The 14,766-nt window shown below is 53.1% G+C and overlaps 7 protein-coding genes across 7 annotated transcripts; 2 read left to right on the top strand and 5 right to left on the bottom strand.

Annotated features, from left to right (window-relative positions):
• Positions 1-34: 34 nt before the first annotated feature.
• An08g01810 (uncharacterized protein) lies at positions 35-3,755 on the top strand (the record flags this gene model as incomplete). The annotated part of the gene is made up of 5 exons (XM_059748848.1): positions 35-384; positions 577-626; positions 801-2,225; positions 2,275-2,396; positions 2,460-3,755. Coding segments are annotated over 5 exons (3,243 nt in total), but the record flags the coding sequence as incomplete, so codon positions are not given.
• A 228-nt stretch (positions 3,756-3,983) lies between these two features.
• Positions 3,984-5,134, bottom strand: An08g01800 (uncharacterized protein; the record flags this gene model as incomplete). Its single annotated transcript, XM_001392262.1, has 3 exons — positions 3,984-4,780; positions 4,859-5,048; positions 5,105-5,134. 3 exons carry the CDS (start codon positions 5,132-5,134, stop codon positions 3,984-3,986), a joined length of 1,017 nt encoding a protein of 338 aa, XP_001392299.1.
• Positions 5,135-5,541: 407 nt separating this feature from the next.
• On the bottom strand, positions 5,542-6,840 carry An08g01790 (uncharacterized protein; the record flags this gene model as incomplete). Its single annotated transcript, XM_001392261.3, has 4 exons — positions 5,542-6,121; positions 6,187-6,656; positions 6,733-6,772; positions 6,833-6,840. The coding sequence occupies 4 exons, from the start codon at positions 6,838-6,840 to the stop codon at positions 5,542-5,544; spliced, it is 1,098 nt and encodes a 365-aa protein (XP_001392298.1).
• Positions 6,841-7,332: 492 nt separating this feature from the next.
• Positions 7,333-8,450, top strand: An08g01780 (uncharacterized protein; the record flags this gene model as incomplete). Its single annotated transcript, XM_001392260.3, has 3 exons — positions 7,333-7,472; positions 7,535-8,331; positions 8,410-8,450. The coding sequence occupies 3 exons, from the start codon at positions 7,333-7,335 to the stop codon at positions 8,448-8,450; spliced, it is 978 nt and encodes a 325-aa protein (XP_001392297.3).
• Positions 8,451-8,837: 387 nt separating this feature from the next.
• Positions 8,838-10,104, bottom strand: An08g01770 (uncharacterized protein; the record flags this gene model as incomplete). The annotated part of the gene is made up of 3 exons (XM_001392259.3): positions 8,838-9,329; positions 9,392-9,637; positions 10,048-10,104. The coding sequence occupies 3 exons, from the start codon at positions 10,102-10,104 to the stop codon at positions 8,838-8,840; spliced, it is 795 nt and encodes a 264-aa protein (XP_001392296.1).
• Positions 10,105-10,677: 573 nt separating this feature from the next.
• Positions 10,678-12,166, bottom strand: An08g01760 (uncharacterized protein; the record flags this gene model as incomplete). The annotated part of the gene is made up of 6 exons (XM_001392258.3): positions 10,678-10,722; positions 10,776-11,017; positions 11,075-11,332; positions 11,382-11,519; positions 11,585-11,838; positions 11,901-12,166. The coding sequence occupies 6 exons, from the start codon at positions 12,164-12,166 to the stop codon at positions 10,678-10,680; spliced, it is 1,203 nt and encodes a 400-aa protein (XP_001392295.3).
• An 856-nt stretch (positions 12,167-13,022) lies between these two features.
• Positions 13,023-14,454, bottom strand: An08g01750 (uncharacterized protein; the record flags this gene model as incomplete). Its single annotated transcript, XM_001392257.3, has 2 exons — positions 13,023-14,352; positions 14,402-14,454. The coding sequence occupies 2 exons, from the start codon at positions 14,452-14,454 to the stop codon at positions 13,023-13,025; spliced, it is 1,383 nt and encodes a 460-aa protein (XP_001392294.1).
• Positions 14,455-14,766: the final 312 nt, after the last annotated feature.

Here is a 14,766-nt window from a genome sequence, read left to right as displayed (position 1 = left end):
AGACCGGAAGAAACGGGAGAAATCATTGATCAAGAACGGACTTCCTATCCCAGGCAAGGATTTCGAACTTCCTGATCCTAATGCTGAACCGCCTAGAGAGCCTGAGCCTGAGCCAGTACCTGAACCTATTCAAGAAGAGCCGGCGCCACCTCCAGCCCCAGAATTGGAGCCAGAACCAGAGCCAGAACCGACTTGGGAGCCAGAGCCAGAGCCTGCGCCCGAGCCAGTCCCTGAAGTGGTCACAGAACAGACTTATGAAGAGGAAAGCTGGGGAATATGGAATGCTTCGAAGGAGAAGAAGAAGAAGAAGAGCAAGATCGCTGCTGAGCCTCCACCGCCCGCACCAACACCTCCATCTTTGGGATGGTCTGCCGAGCCAGAGGGGTATGTACCTACTGACCAAGTCCCCGACCAGCCTCTCTGGGATGACTACGACAGCAAACCTTCTAAGAGTAACAAGAAGGGTTACAAGGAGGAAGAGACACCTAAGAGTGGCATGGGTTGGTGGGCCACCATCGGTGCTGCAACTATGGGCAAATCCAAGACGACGAAGAAAAAGTCATCAGAGAAGACCAGAGCCATAGAAGCAGCACCAGAGCCCGAGCTCGAACCCGAACCTGTACCAAGTCATCCTGCAGAGGATGACTTACTCATTGACGTTGACGATTCAAAGATGCCCGAGGCGCCCGAAGCGCCAATCCCGCCAGTTGTCGACGAACCACCCGCGCCAGCCGCGCCGCCAGCGAAGTCTCCTGTTGTCACCTCGAAGACCAAGTCATCAGCCAAATTGTCCGTCTCAGAGCGAATCAAAACTTTGGAGAAAGCAAAGAAGGGGAAGTCAAAGGACAAGGTAGCCAAGGAAGAGCCTGCCCCACCCCCAGAAGAACCTCCTGCTCCCCCGCAACCCGAGCCTGTCGAATTCTTTGACCCCGAACCGGTTCAATTTAAAAAGCCCTCTAGGGATTTGGTCCCGGGCAGTTTCCCAGACGCATTTGACGACGAGGACTTTTACGATATTCCCCCTCCACCTGCCCCAGAGCCGCCTGCCCCAGAGCCGGAACTTCAGTTTGAGCCAGAACCTGAGCCTCAGCAGCCGGAGCCGGAGCCGGAGCCTGAGCCGGTGCCCTTATCGAAGAAATTAAAGAAGAAGGAGAAAAAGAAGGCAAAGACTACTGTACTCGAACCTGTGCCAGAACCGGTACCTGAACCAGTTCCTGAGCCTGTGCTTGAACCACCGGCTCCTGAGCCCGTGCCTGAGCCGGTCCCTGAGCCTGTTGCAGAACCAGAGCCAGAACCTCAGCCCGAGCCGGAGCCCGAGCCAGTCCCCGCACCTGTTCCCATCTCGAAAACTGAAAAGAAAAAGAAAAAGAAGAAGGTTGTTGAGCCAGAACCGATTCCTGAGCCGGTGCAGGAACCGGAGCCAGCTCCTGAACCTGAGCCCGAGCCAGTAGCTGAACCCGAACCCGAGTTTGTCCCAGCTCCTGCTCCAGAGCCTCCGATCGAGCAAACACGGGAAATAGAGCCGGTGGTCGACGAAGCACCTGCTCCCAAGCTTGAAAAGCCGAAGAAAAAGAGCAAGAAGGTATCCAGTCTAGAAAAGACAGCCCCGGTCGTGGAACCAGCCCCTGCCGATGTTGAGACTGCAGAAGGAGCTGCAGAAATCGATGTAGGCGCGGGTGGCCCTCCTACGCCTCCACCAGAGCCTGCTGAGCCGGAACAGGATAAGCCGGCCAGGAAGGAGCGTGTTCGTGTTGAGCGCACTCCCGGTTCGGCATCCTGGGGATTTTGGGGTGCCACGCCCCAAAAGCAGCCCAGCACTAGGGAGCATAGGCGTAGAAGGGAAAGGGAGCGTGAACGTGAACAGTCACCCCCGCCTATGGTCAGGTCGAGATCGACCAGGCAACCAAAGTCTAGGGATCTTGAGAACGAGGCAGAGAAGTCTACCTCTGACAAGGATAAGCGCAATAGCCGAGGTATGACTCTCGCTGATTTTGTCCTGGGCACGCCGCCACCGCCTAGTAGGACAAAGTCCAGTCGAAGACACGGAACACACGCATCCAGGGCTACTTCGAGACGTCCATCCGTGGGCATGGAGGACGCTGGGTTCCCCAGTCCTCCACCCGACGATAGCCGGGATATGCCGGATAAGGCTGCCAGGATGATGGGTGTGCACGGCTCCTCTCGGAGAGAAAGAGACAGACGTCATGAATCTCGTAGAAGATCTCGTATGTACTCTCTTGAAACTTCCTGTGCCGCTGCTAACAGCTTTCTTAGGCGCTCCTGATCCGTATGCGGTCGAAGACGACGACATCGTCATGGTAGACCGGGACGACATTGATGCCCCGAAGGAGGGCTCAAGGGGATCGAGGCACTCCGACAGACGTTCGAGGAGAAAGGTAAGCGAGGATTTTAGTGATATCATCCGGGAATTATTTCCATGATGCTAACTTTGTTCTTAGTCTCGGTCCAGGCAAGAAGAGCATTATGATGATGCTGAAGTGTTCTCGGGACCGGAAGATATCGCTTTCGTGGAAGCACCAAGAGAGCGACGCGTGAGACGGTCAAGTACTGCTCCCAAGAAACCAGAGGCCACTGGTCTCATGGGCTTCATCGGCTCTTTGCGGAAAACCGCTCGTCCGGACCCTCCGGAGCGCCGAAAGTCCCGGTCTCATCGTGATGAAGATGCCCGGTACATGACAGAGCCAGAGCGAGAGGAACGGCGTGCAAGGCGCGAAGCTCGCAGGAGACGTGCCGAACAAGAGGCTGAGCTGGACGGCTTTGTTACTGAAGGCGGTCCAGTAGGTGGGTTCCCGGAAACCGACATGGACGAAGTTGAAGCTAGACGGGCAGCCCGTCGAGCAAAACGATCCTCTCGACAGGCGCCATCTGACCAGCTTCGTGAGAGCGAGTGGCGCGAAGCCGAAGAAAGACGTGCTCGACGGAAGGAAAGAGAGAGAGCCCGTGAGCGAGAGATGCAGGAGAGAATGCTCCGAGAGGAGGAAGAGAGGGAAGCAAGGCGCCAGGAAGAACGAAGGCTTCGTAGAGCAGCTCGTGAAGAACGCCGTGCTCGAGAAGAGGCGGAAGCCCGCGAGGCAGAAGAGCAGGCCGAAGCCAAAGCCAGAGCAGCAGAACGGCGCGAACGCAGACGGCGGAGGGAGGCAGAGATGCAAGAAGCCGCCGCGTACGAGCCCCGGTCCAAACGTCGATCCTCTCGTCACCCTGTCGATGACAGAGCTGCCCGAGACTTCTATCTCGGCGGCTATGACGGCGAGAGGGCTTATCGTCCGGAACGGTCTACAGAAGAGGGGGTGAGGCCCAAACGTCGGAAGTCCAGGGCTCCAGAACCGGAGCGTGGACCACCGATGATGTCCGGAGGACGCAAGGATAAAACTTCGTCCTGGGTGCATTCGCAAGCGAGCGACCCGCCTGAACCACCACCAGTCGTGGCCACCGTGGTGGACATGCCGCCTGGTCCAGGTGAGCCGGCTCAGGCGAACTCGGTCTCCTCGGACGAGGAGGCACGACGTGAGCTGCGGCGTCGGGCCCGACGACGAGCCAGATATCCCGGCCTGACGGATCAGGAAATCGACGAGTTGCGGGCGCGAAAGCGCGAGGCTAGACGGTCTGAGCGTAGTTCAGGCAGCGCTGATTACGAACGGGTCCGAAGCATGAGGTCGTACGACGATCGTTATGCACCGCCAGTCAATGGGCCCAGGATGCCGAATTGGTTCAAGAGACTGACCAATATGGGTTGAGCTGGTGGCTTGGAGTACCGATGTGAGGATGTTTCTTTTTCTTTACGAACGGAATGATGAACGACATGAAGCGATGTTTGCCATTGAAGGAATATATGATTTGGCTATGATGTACGATTAACTAACTGAGAATGGACTCCGCTTCGAAGGATATACCAGAGTGATGAATTTCGATGACTTTATCACATATACTCTTTACACTGTAGCTAGCTGTACACCTCCCCCCTATTAAGATGACATCTCCTTCTCCTTCCGTCTATTCTCCAAAAACCCTCTCCCACCCTCATACACACAAAGATACACCCCAAACGAAATAGCCGTCCACACAGACCGTATCGCCCCTCCCTTGAAGAGCCCTCTAACCCCTTCCTCTCTATACACCTTCTTTCCCACAGCCCACACACTTGCCCCTCCCTTCTTCTTCTCATCCCCATCCCCACTCCCATTAGTAGTAGAACTACCAGCCCCCAACATCATCCTCGTCTTAACCACATCCACCGGCGTCGTCACAACAGACGAAACCGTCCCCGCCACAGCCGCAGAAACCCCCGTAATAAGAGCCCTCTGCACAACCCCAAACTGTCCCAGCACATCCCCATCCCCATTCCCTCCTCCTCCTCCATCCCTCCGACGAAGTAAATACCCCGACAAATGCCCCCTCAGATACTCAAACACCGGAAAGTTCAACCCCGTGAAAGGGAGATTCCGTCCCAAGAGAGCAGTGTATCCGCTCCAGAGGGAAGTTGGCCGATGGCGGAATTTGCGAAGCGTGAGGAGGGTTATGTTTGTTGTTCTACTTGGTGGGTTTTTGGTTGGGTCATTGGGGCTGGGTTGGGGGTTGGGGTTAGTATAGACCTGTGCATTCTGCTTTATTACCTCCGCGGGGGTAAGGATGAAGCAGGAGACGGATTCGGCGGTGCAGGAGGAGAGGGAGTGGATTATTGGTACGGGGAGGAGGGATTGTGTGGTGGGGTTGGTGGTGAGGGTGTGTTTTAGGCCTTCGTAGGTTGTGAAGAATGCTCCTGCTATTTTGTTTATGTCAATGTCAAGGATACTATTCAATATGGATGAGTTTGGGGTGTATGTTGGGTCTGGGGACATACAAGCAGGTAATGTAGCGAGAATGACGCTCCCTACGCCCTGATATAGTCCCCGGAAGAGAAGTTTACGGTTAATTGCCCCTGTCGTAGCATCCTTGTATATTCTATTGTAATTGGGAGATTGGATGCGGGTTTTGAGCGTGTCGATGGGGTAGACGAGGAAGTCGACTATTAGGACGGCGAAGGCGCCGGACTGTGCTTCTCTTTTAGTTTCTTTTTGTATTTCTTATGTGAATTGCAGGGGCTTACCAGCCAGATGTCGGTCTTGGTATTGTACATGATGCATCATCTATTGAAGCCAGAAATTGAGTCTATGTATGTCCATGGTAGTGAGGCATGATCTTATCTAGTAGTTTAGTTATCTTTCTCGTTATCGATGAGGTCATCACCACGTGCCAGGAGCAGGCTTTGCCCTAAGCCGGAATTAGGGCTGGATCAGCTTCTCTTTAATGAATACAATAGTAGTAAAGAGCAGCGGCAGCAGCAGCAACAGCAGGACAGTCAAGTAAGGAGGTATGGTATCAAGTCATGCCCGTTCTAATTCTCATGGAAGAAGCAAACAGGAGTCATATTAACAGCCCGTCAGATACAGAATTTTCCCTCCCTACGCCGTAAGGTCATGCAATTCCAAGAACTAATCATCATCGCCCGCCTTTCCTATTTTCCGTTCCATTCCTCCTCACCATCTATTTGGCCGTCTCACCCGGAAGCAGGTTGCCCTTGACGGCAAACATCTTACCCGTCGTCGCAGACACGAAGCTGTCGACCTGGCGAGCGTACTGCTCAACCTGGCGGCTGTTGAGCATGCTGTCCAGGCGGCTGGGCTCCTGGGGCAGCTTGAACAGCCGCTGCCACTCGTCCTCGGGGAGCAGGGGCTGCTTGAGAGCCGCGCGGCTGGCGTTCTCGGTCTTGCGCTTGTTCTGCCACGCGGTGATCTTGGCCTGCTCACGGGCGAGCGACCGCTGGTAGTACTGGAAGTTGTTGGTCTCGGTGTGGTGCACCTCGATGCTGTCAAGCAGAAGGTCGCAGTTCTTCTCCAGGAACGGGTCGATGCTGAGGGAGAGGTTGTCGAAGTTGGGTGCCAGCACGGACGACTTGGCGTACTGAGACGACTCCAACGCGGCCAGGGACGGGGGGAGATCGGAGGGAGTCGCCTGAGTGGGAGTCTGGAGCTGGTGAATGAAGGAGGTGATCAGGTGAGAGTTGTGGATTTCAACGGGGAGCTCGACCAGGATGTCCTGGTACCTGAGGTTGGACTTTTGGAGCCTGCCAAAAACAACCAATTAGCATGCGTCTATCATCCCTCCGGGGCAATAGTATTATGAACGTACTCCTCGGAAGTGAACTTGTTCTCCTTGAAAGCCGCCATGAACTTAGGAGACAGGCGGAAAGCGCGCAGGCTCAGGCTTCCCTGTGCGCTGCGGCTGACGTCGTGCACCAGAGCGACCGTGCGCTCGTTCATCTCCTTCTGGTAAAAGAACTGGTTCTCGATCACGTTCATGTTGATGAAGTTGCCCATGTTGGCGCTAGTGTACCAACCAACGTTGTTGGCGTCAACGTTAACCTCGCGCATCATACGGACCATCTCAGCCTCGTAGGCGGCGTTGGCCTTCGCGCGGGGGGCAGCAGCAGCCGGGTTGGGAGCGGTATTGTCAAAGTGCGATTCGGCGGGCACCTCAACGACGGGGAAAGGGAAACTGTTGGTGATCTCCAGGGTACCGTCGACATCCATACCGACGATCGAACCGGTCGCAGTCGTCGGGAAGGCCTGAGAGCCGTGCTTGATGATCTTCATCACCACCTATATGCCACGCTGTAAGTATCGTCGCCGGCCGTGAAAAAGGCGGGTGGGGGGGAGATTTTCATGGTGTGCATACCAAGGCCTCGACCTTGACGGCCGTGAGAGGGACTTCTTTCCTATAGCGAGCATTAGCATGCGGACCCCTAGATGAGACTGATAGGGCCAGGAAGACTTACTCCGCCATGTTGAATATGTGCCTGGGAATTGCTATACAGACAGCGACAATGAGATGGCAGTCGGCGGCGAGGTTTGTGTGGATGGAATTCAGCATTTCCCACCGCCTAGCCCCCAACACGGCTAGCGTGCCAAGCCCCATACGAGCCGCCGGTCCGCTTGCCTTTTTGGGCTCTTTCAATCACTCTTGCATAACTTTACACTCAAAAGCATCGTTTCTGCCAGATGATATCTATTTCACTAAAATCCATGCCCTCATGAGGTTATATACTTCCAATTGGGAGCAACTATGCTGAAAAGATTCCACGTAATGATGCCGTATCCGGGTTCTGGGGAACACTAACAATGACCTTATCTACGGAGTTACATCCGCAATTTCCAAGCCAACTAACGCTACGACTGACCCCTCACTAACCCAGCACCTCTACGTTGGACAATCAAGCACCTCTCTTCCATAGCCAAGAGCACTTCATCTCGTATCACAGAGCAAATAATTGCAGCAATGGGCCAAAAATACCCCTCCTCCAAACCCATAACACTTCTGCCCTCCCTCGAAACCTTCCCCTACGGCACCGATCACGTCCTTCAAACTGTCACAGTGGCCACCCTCAACAACGACAATAATGAAGGCTATTGGGTGATGTAGATCCCTCCCATTTGCCCCTCGTCTACATCCGTACACAAATTGACCGATAAACTCACAGTCTAATCCACGGCGGCGCCTGGCGCGACCCAACCCAAACAGCCTTGAACTACCTAAACCCAGCCCTGGACACTCTTACCACCGGCGACACCACAACCCTCTCCCACCTCAAAGGCATCGCCTCAATCTCCTACCGTCTCAGCCCACACCCATCCCACCCCCAAGACCCCCAAACCACAGAGCCCACACATTTCCGCGCCGCAAAGCACCCAGATCACATCTCCGATGTCCAGTCCGCGCTGTCCTTCCTGCAAGGGAAATACAATATTGGGAGTAATTACATCCTGGTAGGGCATAGCTGTGGTGCTACGCTGGCATTTCAATCTGTTATGGGGAGGTTCCGGGCTCAGTTGAAGGAAGTGATGCCTCCGGCAGGGATTGTGGGAATGGCGGGAATTTATGACCTTCGGTTGTTGAGGGATACACATCGGAGTGTTAGTGCGTATCAGGATTTCATTGAGGGAGCGTTTGGGAGTGATGAGGGGGTTTGGGATGACGTGTCGCCTGCTTTGGGAAGGGGTGGGGAGGGAGTAAGTGATGGGTGGCGTAATATTGGGGATGGAGAGGGTGAGGAGAAGAGATTGGTTGCGGTGTTGGCGTATTCCGGGGGTGATAGTCTCGTGGATCCTACGCAGAGGGAGGCGATGAAGAAGCATCTGGAGGAGGAGTGGGTGGGTGGAAGTGGGAGAGGGGAGAAGGTGGTGGAGATGTTGGATATTAAAGGGGAGCATGATGATGCGTGGGAGAAGGGAGAGGAGTTGGCGAGGGCGATTGCGTTCGCGGTTGAGAAAGTGAGAGGTGAGTAGTTAGACTAATTGAAGTAGTGTGCGGGCAGAGTACGTAGAAGTAATGGATGGATGAATGACGAGCATGCAGTTCATTATGAGCCCTCTGTCTCGGTTCCAGACGGAAACTAAGGTATTCTACATATGAGCCGCACTCGCCATGTCTGAGTGATCTTGAGGTCGGGAATAAAAACCCGAGGAATAAACTAGTACACATTAGAAGCAGAGGAAAACAGACCCGCCATCTTCAAAACTTCCAACGCCCACCAGTGTTCGTGATCATTATTGCAGTGCACATGAAGTAATGAAATTGTAAGAACCCGTCATACGCCCGGGATTTCAGGAGCCGTTAGTCGGAAGACGTTTGTAAAGAGAAAAGAAAAGCATTATCAGAACCGGAGAAAAACGACTCAGACGCGCATTTAAATGCAAGTTCATGATGTTGCGCCCATGCCAGGTGGATATGGTAGGAAAATGAGGTAACTCCGATGAAGCAGAATATCATGCAGGGAGCGTCAATCAGTTGCAAAGATCCATACGGCCAGAGGCGGCATCGCCGGCGACTCTCTCTTCTTTGGTCTCAGAAATAGGTTCGTCGTCGTCATCTAGCTCTTCCTCCTCACTGTCATCTTCGATGTATTTGGCTTCCACACCGGCTTCGCGAAGGGACGCCTTCGTCTCCTCCCGGAAGATATCCTGCCAGCGCGCAAGGGCCGCCATGGCGTGCACCTTGAAACCGAAGACGCGGGGCTCATAGCGGCGAATGCTCTTCTCGGGAAGCAAAGCAGGATACACCTGGAAGAGCATGCTATGGAACGACGTGCCGAAGTAAGCGCCGTCGATGGAAGCATGACGGGATGACTTGGGGTTGTAGATGTCCTCGCACTTGGGGCAGTACAGGCGAACAGTGCTCTGGTTGGCAACGTCGTGCTGGCCCATAGGCAGGAGGGGGTGTCCGTCACACATGACACGGGGGCATTTGCCGAAATCGCAGCGCTTGTACTTCTCGACCTAGATTGCCTGTCAGAAATCCCTTCACATACCATTCACAAACCCCCTAGTGTAAGACGTACCATCTTGGCAAGACCGCGGGTTGTGACAATGTATCTGGCATGGACCAGACCATAGAGGTGACGCGCCGACTTTTCGATTTGCTCGCGCAGGTCGTCGTCCGCGTCGAGGTCAAACACGTCCGTCACAAGGTCCAAGGCATACTGATAGTAAGCGACCTCGGTGTTCAGGCCAGTGAGGTTGAAGCGATCGGTCAAGTAATCTTCGTCGATCTCGCAGAAGTATTCGTTTCCACGAGAGGAGATGAACTGATGAATATAGTCAGTATGTTTCTGCGGCAGTATCACGCCGTATGAAAAACTAGACGAAGAGCGCATATGTACTTCCGGCCGGGGACGAGGTCGAGCTTCGATGGAAGGGCGTAGCGTAGCAAGTGACGAGCCTGACTCCTCACTAGCAAAACTAGTAGGTAAAGCCATCATTGCTTAGAAGTGAGGGAGCAGAAGCAGGTGCGCAGTTGAAATCCGAGAAGCTGAGCAAAAGCATTGCAGCAGAGAAGAATTCAACGCATGAGACCGTGTTATTCTGACTCCTGATCTCTCACCAGCCGCAACGACATCGTTGAAAGCAGGCGCGCAGCCACGCATCTCCCTTCACTTGCAAAGCCGCCGTCGTCCCTGTCCAGCACAGAAACTCACGTAGGGATTGGTAGACTCACCCAATCTCTCCAGTAGCTAGTGTAGTCACTGTCGGTTTCGCTGTTGAAGTCCTCCATGGTTGCTTCCCACTAGTAGACTCCACCGAGGAGAATGTAATTAAGAAAGACTAGTATTCGTGCTTGGCCTGTAGCAGTTGCTGAGAGAGCCGGTCGGACAACTCCAGTGCAGGAGAGCCCCCAGAACTGTACAGTTGAAACAATCCTCTTTAAAACATCCAATAGACACGTCTCCGGAAGAAAAGCAGATGCGGTGTTCACGGGCGATAATGAGGGTGGTTTAGCCTTGGGAGATGCAGTGTGTGTTTCTTCTCCATCCAGCCGGACTGTTATCAGTGGATCGCCTTCTTCCAGTTTAGCGCGGGGTTGGCGGTGAGATTCTTCATGGTGCAGTTCACCGCCCTGCATGCTTTCACTACAGCGTTTGTGACTACTCATGCTGTGCTTCACCAGAGGACAACTACTAAGATAAAATGTCTGCACTCATGGAAAAGATTTAAGGAAACAGCTTTAGATTTGCATTCTCATTGGGATCCTGCCCACTTGTTCCAACGATCTACTGCATCACTTCCCCTATACCACCCTGAAGATCTACTTCCAACATTCAGTATATCCATCTACTAAGTGATCGGCTCAAAGGGAAGGATTGGCGTTGGTCAAAAGTTGCTCAAAGTATGCCTAGAACATAGTGTTAGCATGCTACCTTCAACAAGTCTTCAGCCAACACCCACCTGGAACCAGGTTCCGGCCTCCGGAGCAGGCTGCAAGGCATCGCTATATCCGCAATGCGCGTCGTAGCGAGAAGAGCTGGTATCCGATGTCCCGTCGCTCTCTCCGCCCGGCTTGACCCAGACAAAGGCATCAGCCAGCTCGTCTCCAGTATCGGTCGTCGGTTGAGCACCGAAGCCGGTATCCTTGACATTGCACCAGTCACCCCACGCGCTCTGACCGGTGGGTTGCTTCCCATTGCGACCTAATGCCGTGAGTCACATTGAACATGTCGCTATGTATAACTTTTAGTATCACTCACCCGTATCGGTAATGAAGTGGGCATCAAACCCAGCACTAGACAGCTCCGGCGCAATGGCATTGATGTAGCTTTTCTCATCACAGACATCGTTGCCCGATGTATAAGAGGGGCAAGAGTCGATGCTCCAGGCATTGAAGTTAGCTACATTGGTGGCGAGGCCGCGAACAGCAGCTGGGGACGACGCATTCTTATACACCGATGCGTAGAGTTGCGCCGCGGGACCGATGTTGGCAGGCCATCCCAGCCATCCCGCATGGCCTGCGGGCATTATTAGCGATGCTCAGTATCCTCAATGGACAAGACGTACCAGCATCAAGATACATAGCCACGTTCGGCAGATTCAGTTGCTCAAGGGCATAGTTGGTGCATTCCAGGTAAGCGGATTCAGCATTAGCGCATTTAGCCACATCGAGATTCGTCACCAGGTTAGCCAAGCTATCGGGTTCTGTAAGGACCAGTCAGTATCCTATTCCAGCTCAATGTCTGACCCATCAGTCAAAGCAAGCATACCAATAATCAGAATAGTCTGAACATCCGAGTACGTCTCGACCTGCTCCCGAATAGAATCAATGTACGCCTTGTACTTCTCCACACCACCATCACTGATCGAGTATTCCCCATTACTAGCCAAGGCAGAACAATCCCGATCTGGTAGGTCATAGACAACGAAGATACCAGCAATTGGGGGGCTCGCTCCAGCAGCATTTTGTGTCTGGATGTCTTCCAGATATTCACCCATTGTAGGTACCTTGTCGGCCGTGTCCCTGAAAATCGAGTATCATAACATCAGCCTAAGCACGTAAAGTTCTTCTGTATGGATACTCACAGCCAGTAGAACGAAGGCACATCTGCAGCAGCACTCGCCTGCGCGACCAGTGAACTAGCAGACAATGATGGAATGGCCGAACTCTCCACTTGTGACTTATAGTAGGGGTTCGCATAGAGCTGGTATCCCTCAAAGGGATTGCCCGTAGCAGAGGCCGTTGGCGCCGGAGAGCTCGATGCAGCAACGGACGCTGAAGCAGTTGCGCTTGCGGCGGGGAGGGCCTTGACGGCAGAGAAAAGAGAAACGAGGGGCCAGATGGCTCGCATGTTGGTGGAGTGCATGACTATGAGATAGCCTGGTACTGAGCGAACTAAGTGAGTTTGTGTTTTGGCTCTTACGACTGATAATGAAGTCGTATTGAATACCAGCCCATTTTATATGAAATCCATTTCCATAGACGCGTTTATCCATTACCGGAACCAACAAGGAGTGACAAAGTAAATCCGGCTAAACATTTTCATCCGTAACAGGCCAAGACGCCTGAATAAATGGACTAATTGATCATGGCAGGGACATTGTCGTGATGAGGGTAACTGTTCCGTGACTCAAGACGGACCCTCCGTAGCCGAAAGGGATCTGGTCCGGTCGATCTTCATCTCTACAGGGCTATGTCCGCTCCTCTAACGAATCTACGGATAAATTGTTTATATTGAGGGCGGTTTCAGGTGCATTAGTTCAGGGTCCTGCATAATGTTGAGGGGAGTAGGCACGGGAAAATTTCAATGCCATTCCCTCACGAAAGGAAGGTCCTTGACTAAGTTCGGTTGCATTTGGCATCAAATTGGCTTAATCAAAGATATAGCTATCCGGTCTAACGGTCCGAATCTCCATTAGAACGGTGAGGCAATCCATTGTAGGAAGATTGGTCATATTTTCAGGAAAGTCCAAGGAAAAAAGATCAAAATTAGTTGAACTAATTCTCTCCTAAATACGAAGTAATGATTGTTGGGATATATGTAGGCCTCTTCAACAGAAAGCTATTGATCAATCTTTTTTTATCATTTTCGTTTGTTGTCATCATCAGGCACTTTGTGTTGAGAATAATGGATTATATGCTTCAAATAGAATCACAACAATAGGAAATAAATGACTGTCAAAGTCGGTATGTTCAAGTGTAGCGGGCTAGAAAGCCTGCCCATAATGTCGCGAAGCAAGATCACACTCTGCTATAAATTTGCGTATTCCATCCGATCCGTCGTACTCGGAGGCACTCTCAGGTACACCAATGCTTGCGACTTCAGCAAAGAAGGCGCGATCGCCAAGTTCGCTGACATTGATGCTGGAATATCCTGATGGAGAAGACATCCAAGGGTTCTCACCAAACATAGCAACATCCTCAAAACTGAGCTGATTGAAGGGCTGCTTGTAGGGTTCGGGAGATGCTTCAGACACATCCTCTGGGGACATCATGGCATGCCAGTCAACCTCCTCAGGAGTCTGTGACTTCAGGGTCCCAGAGCGATAGAAGTACTCATTTACGTCAGGAGAAGCCGGGACACTAGGGGCAAAGGGAAACAAGAGAGCGAGGTCGGCACCTGTACGAATGTCGAAGTCCTCATCCTGCACTATCTTGCCCCTCTTGACCCCAGCCTCGTCACAGAGACGTTCAACAGTACTAGCATCGCAACCAGGGAACCGCACTCTAATCGTCGATTGATCATGTAAAAGAATAGGCAGGTCACCCAGTGTAGATAGCCTCTTCAGGTCATTGAGCACAGCAGCGAGATCCTTGAGGGCACGGGCAAAGTCCACGGACAAGAAATCGAGGAGACCGTCCGAGTTGATGGTCTGGGCATCCCCAGCGCCAGTCGCCACCAGGTTCTTCTGCAGGCCGAAAGCGGTGATTGTGGGGGAAATCTGGAAGTCGACAAAGGAGCCGGGAGCTGTGCGAGGAATTGCAGCCATCTTGCGCTCAGCCTCATCTTGAAGCTTGCTCACAGCTTTGAACCGCTTGTTGCCGGTGATTGGATCAATCCCATCAAACCGAGCCTTCTGTCCTGAGAGGAAGAACGCCCGGACACCGACAGAGACATTATTGATGACCTGGGCAGGGGCAGCTGCGCCATGGGAAAAGTATCGTGCCCCACCGATACGGCCGGCGCCAATTGCATAGCCACCCGCTGTGCGACCCAGGGTGCCGCCCGTCAGGTTCGGACGAAGGGTTGAGGCGAAAGGAGCATGTTTGGTCAAGCGACTGACATTAGTTGCGACGCGAGATGTCTTGTAGGCAGTACGGTCGCCCTGGAGGCCACTGCGAATGTAGGAGATGAAGGAGCTTGCTGCCCGGGTGGAATAGTAGTGGCGACCACGAGCTTGACGGATAGCAGCGGCCCGATTGATAGGGTGTCTGTTGACTACACGCACATACTCAGGCTGAAGGCGGAGTGAGCTTTGTTGGAATTGCTCTGGGAACCTAGACTTGATAGTCTTATAGGCCTTCTCGTAGGCAGACCTGCAGGCCGTTAGCGGAATGAAGTATATCCGAGTGGCGAATGACTCACCTGGCTGCTCTCCAGAACTTGGGGAGCAGCAGGTGCCCGTTAGAAGGCGGCATCCTGACTGCAATCGAATGGAAGAACTTATAGATGTTTCTCAGATGGAATAACCATCCTAGGATGATGGTAGATGGAAGAGAGATAAGGGGATGACGGAGGGACCTGGCCTGATGACGGAGCAGCCCGGGGTGGCGGTGCGGCATGTGATCCAGCGCCACGTGCTCCTCACGTAATTTTGGACCATTTTAGTCACGATGGCAATTCTTGACCATCAACTATATGTAAACCACCGGGACCAGGCCGATCATAAGACTACTTTAACTTTTATATGCGAAAAGATGTCAAGGGAACGTCGCTTTATCGGTAGAAAA

Source organism: Aspergillus niger, assembly GCF_000002855.4.
Source record: "Aspergillus niger supercontig An08".
Taxonomy (NCBI): Eukaryota; Fungi; Ascomycota; class Eurotiomycetes; order Eurotiales; family Aspergillaceae; genus Aspergillus; species Aspergillus niger.
Note: the sequence above shows the minus strand (reverse complement) of the source record. Positions and strands in the feature narration are given on the sequence as shown.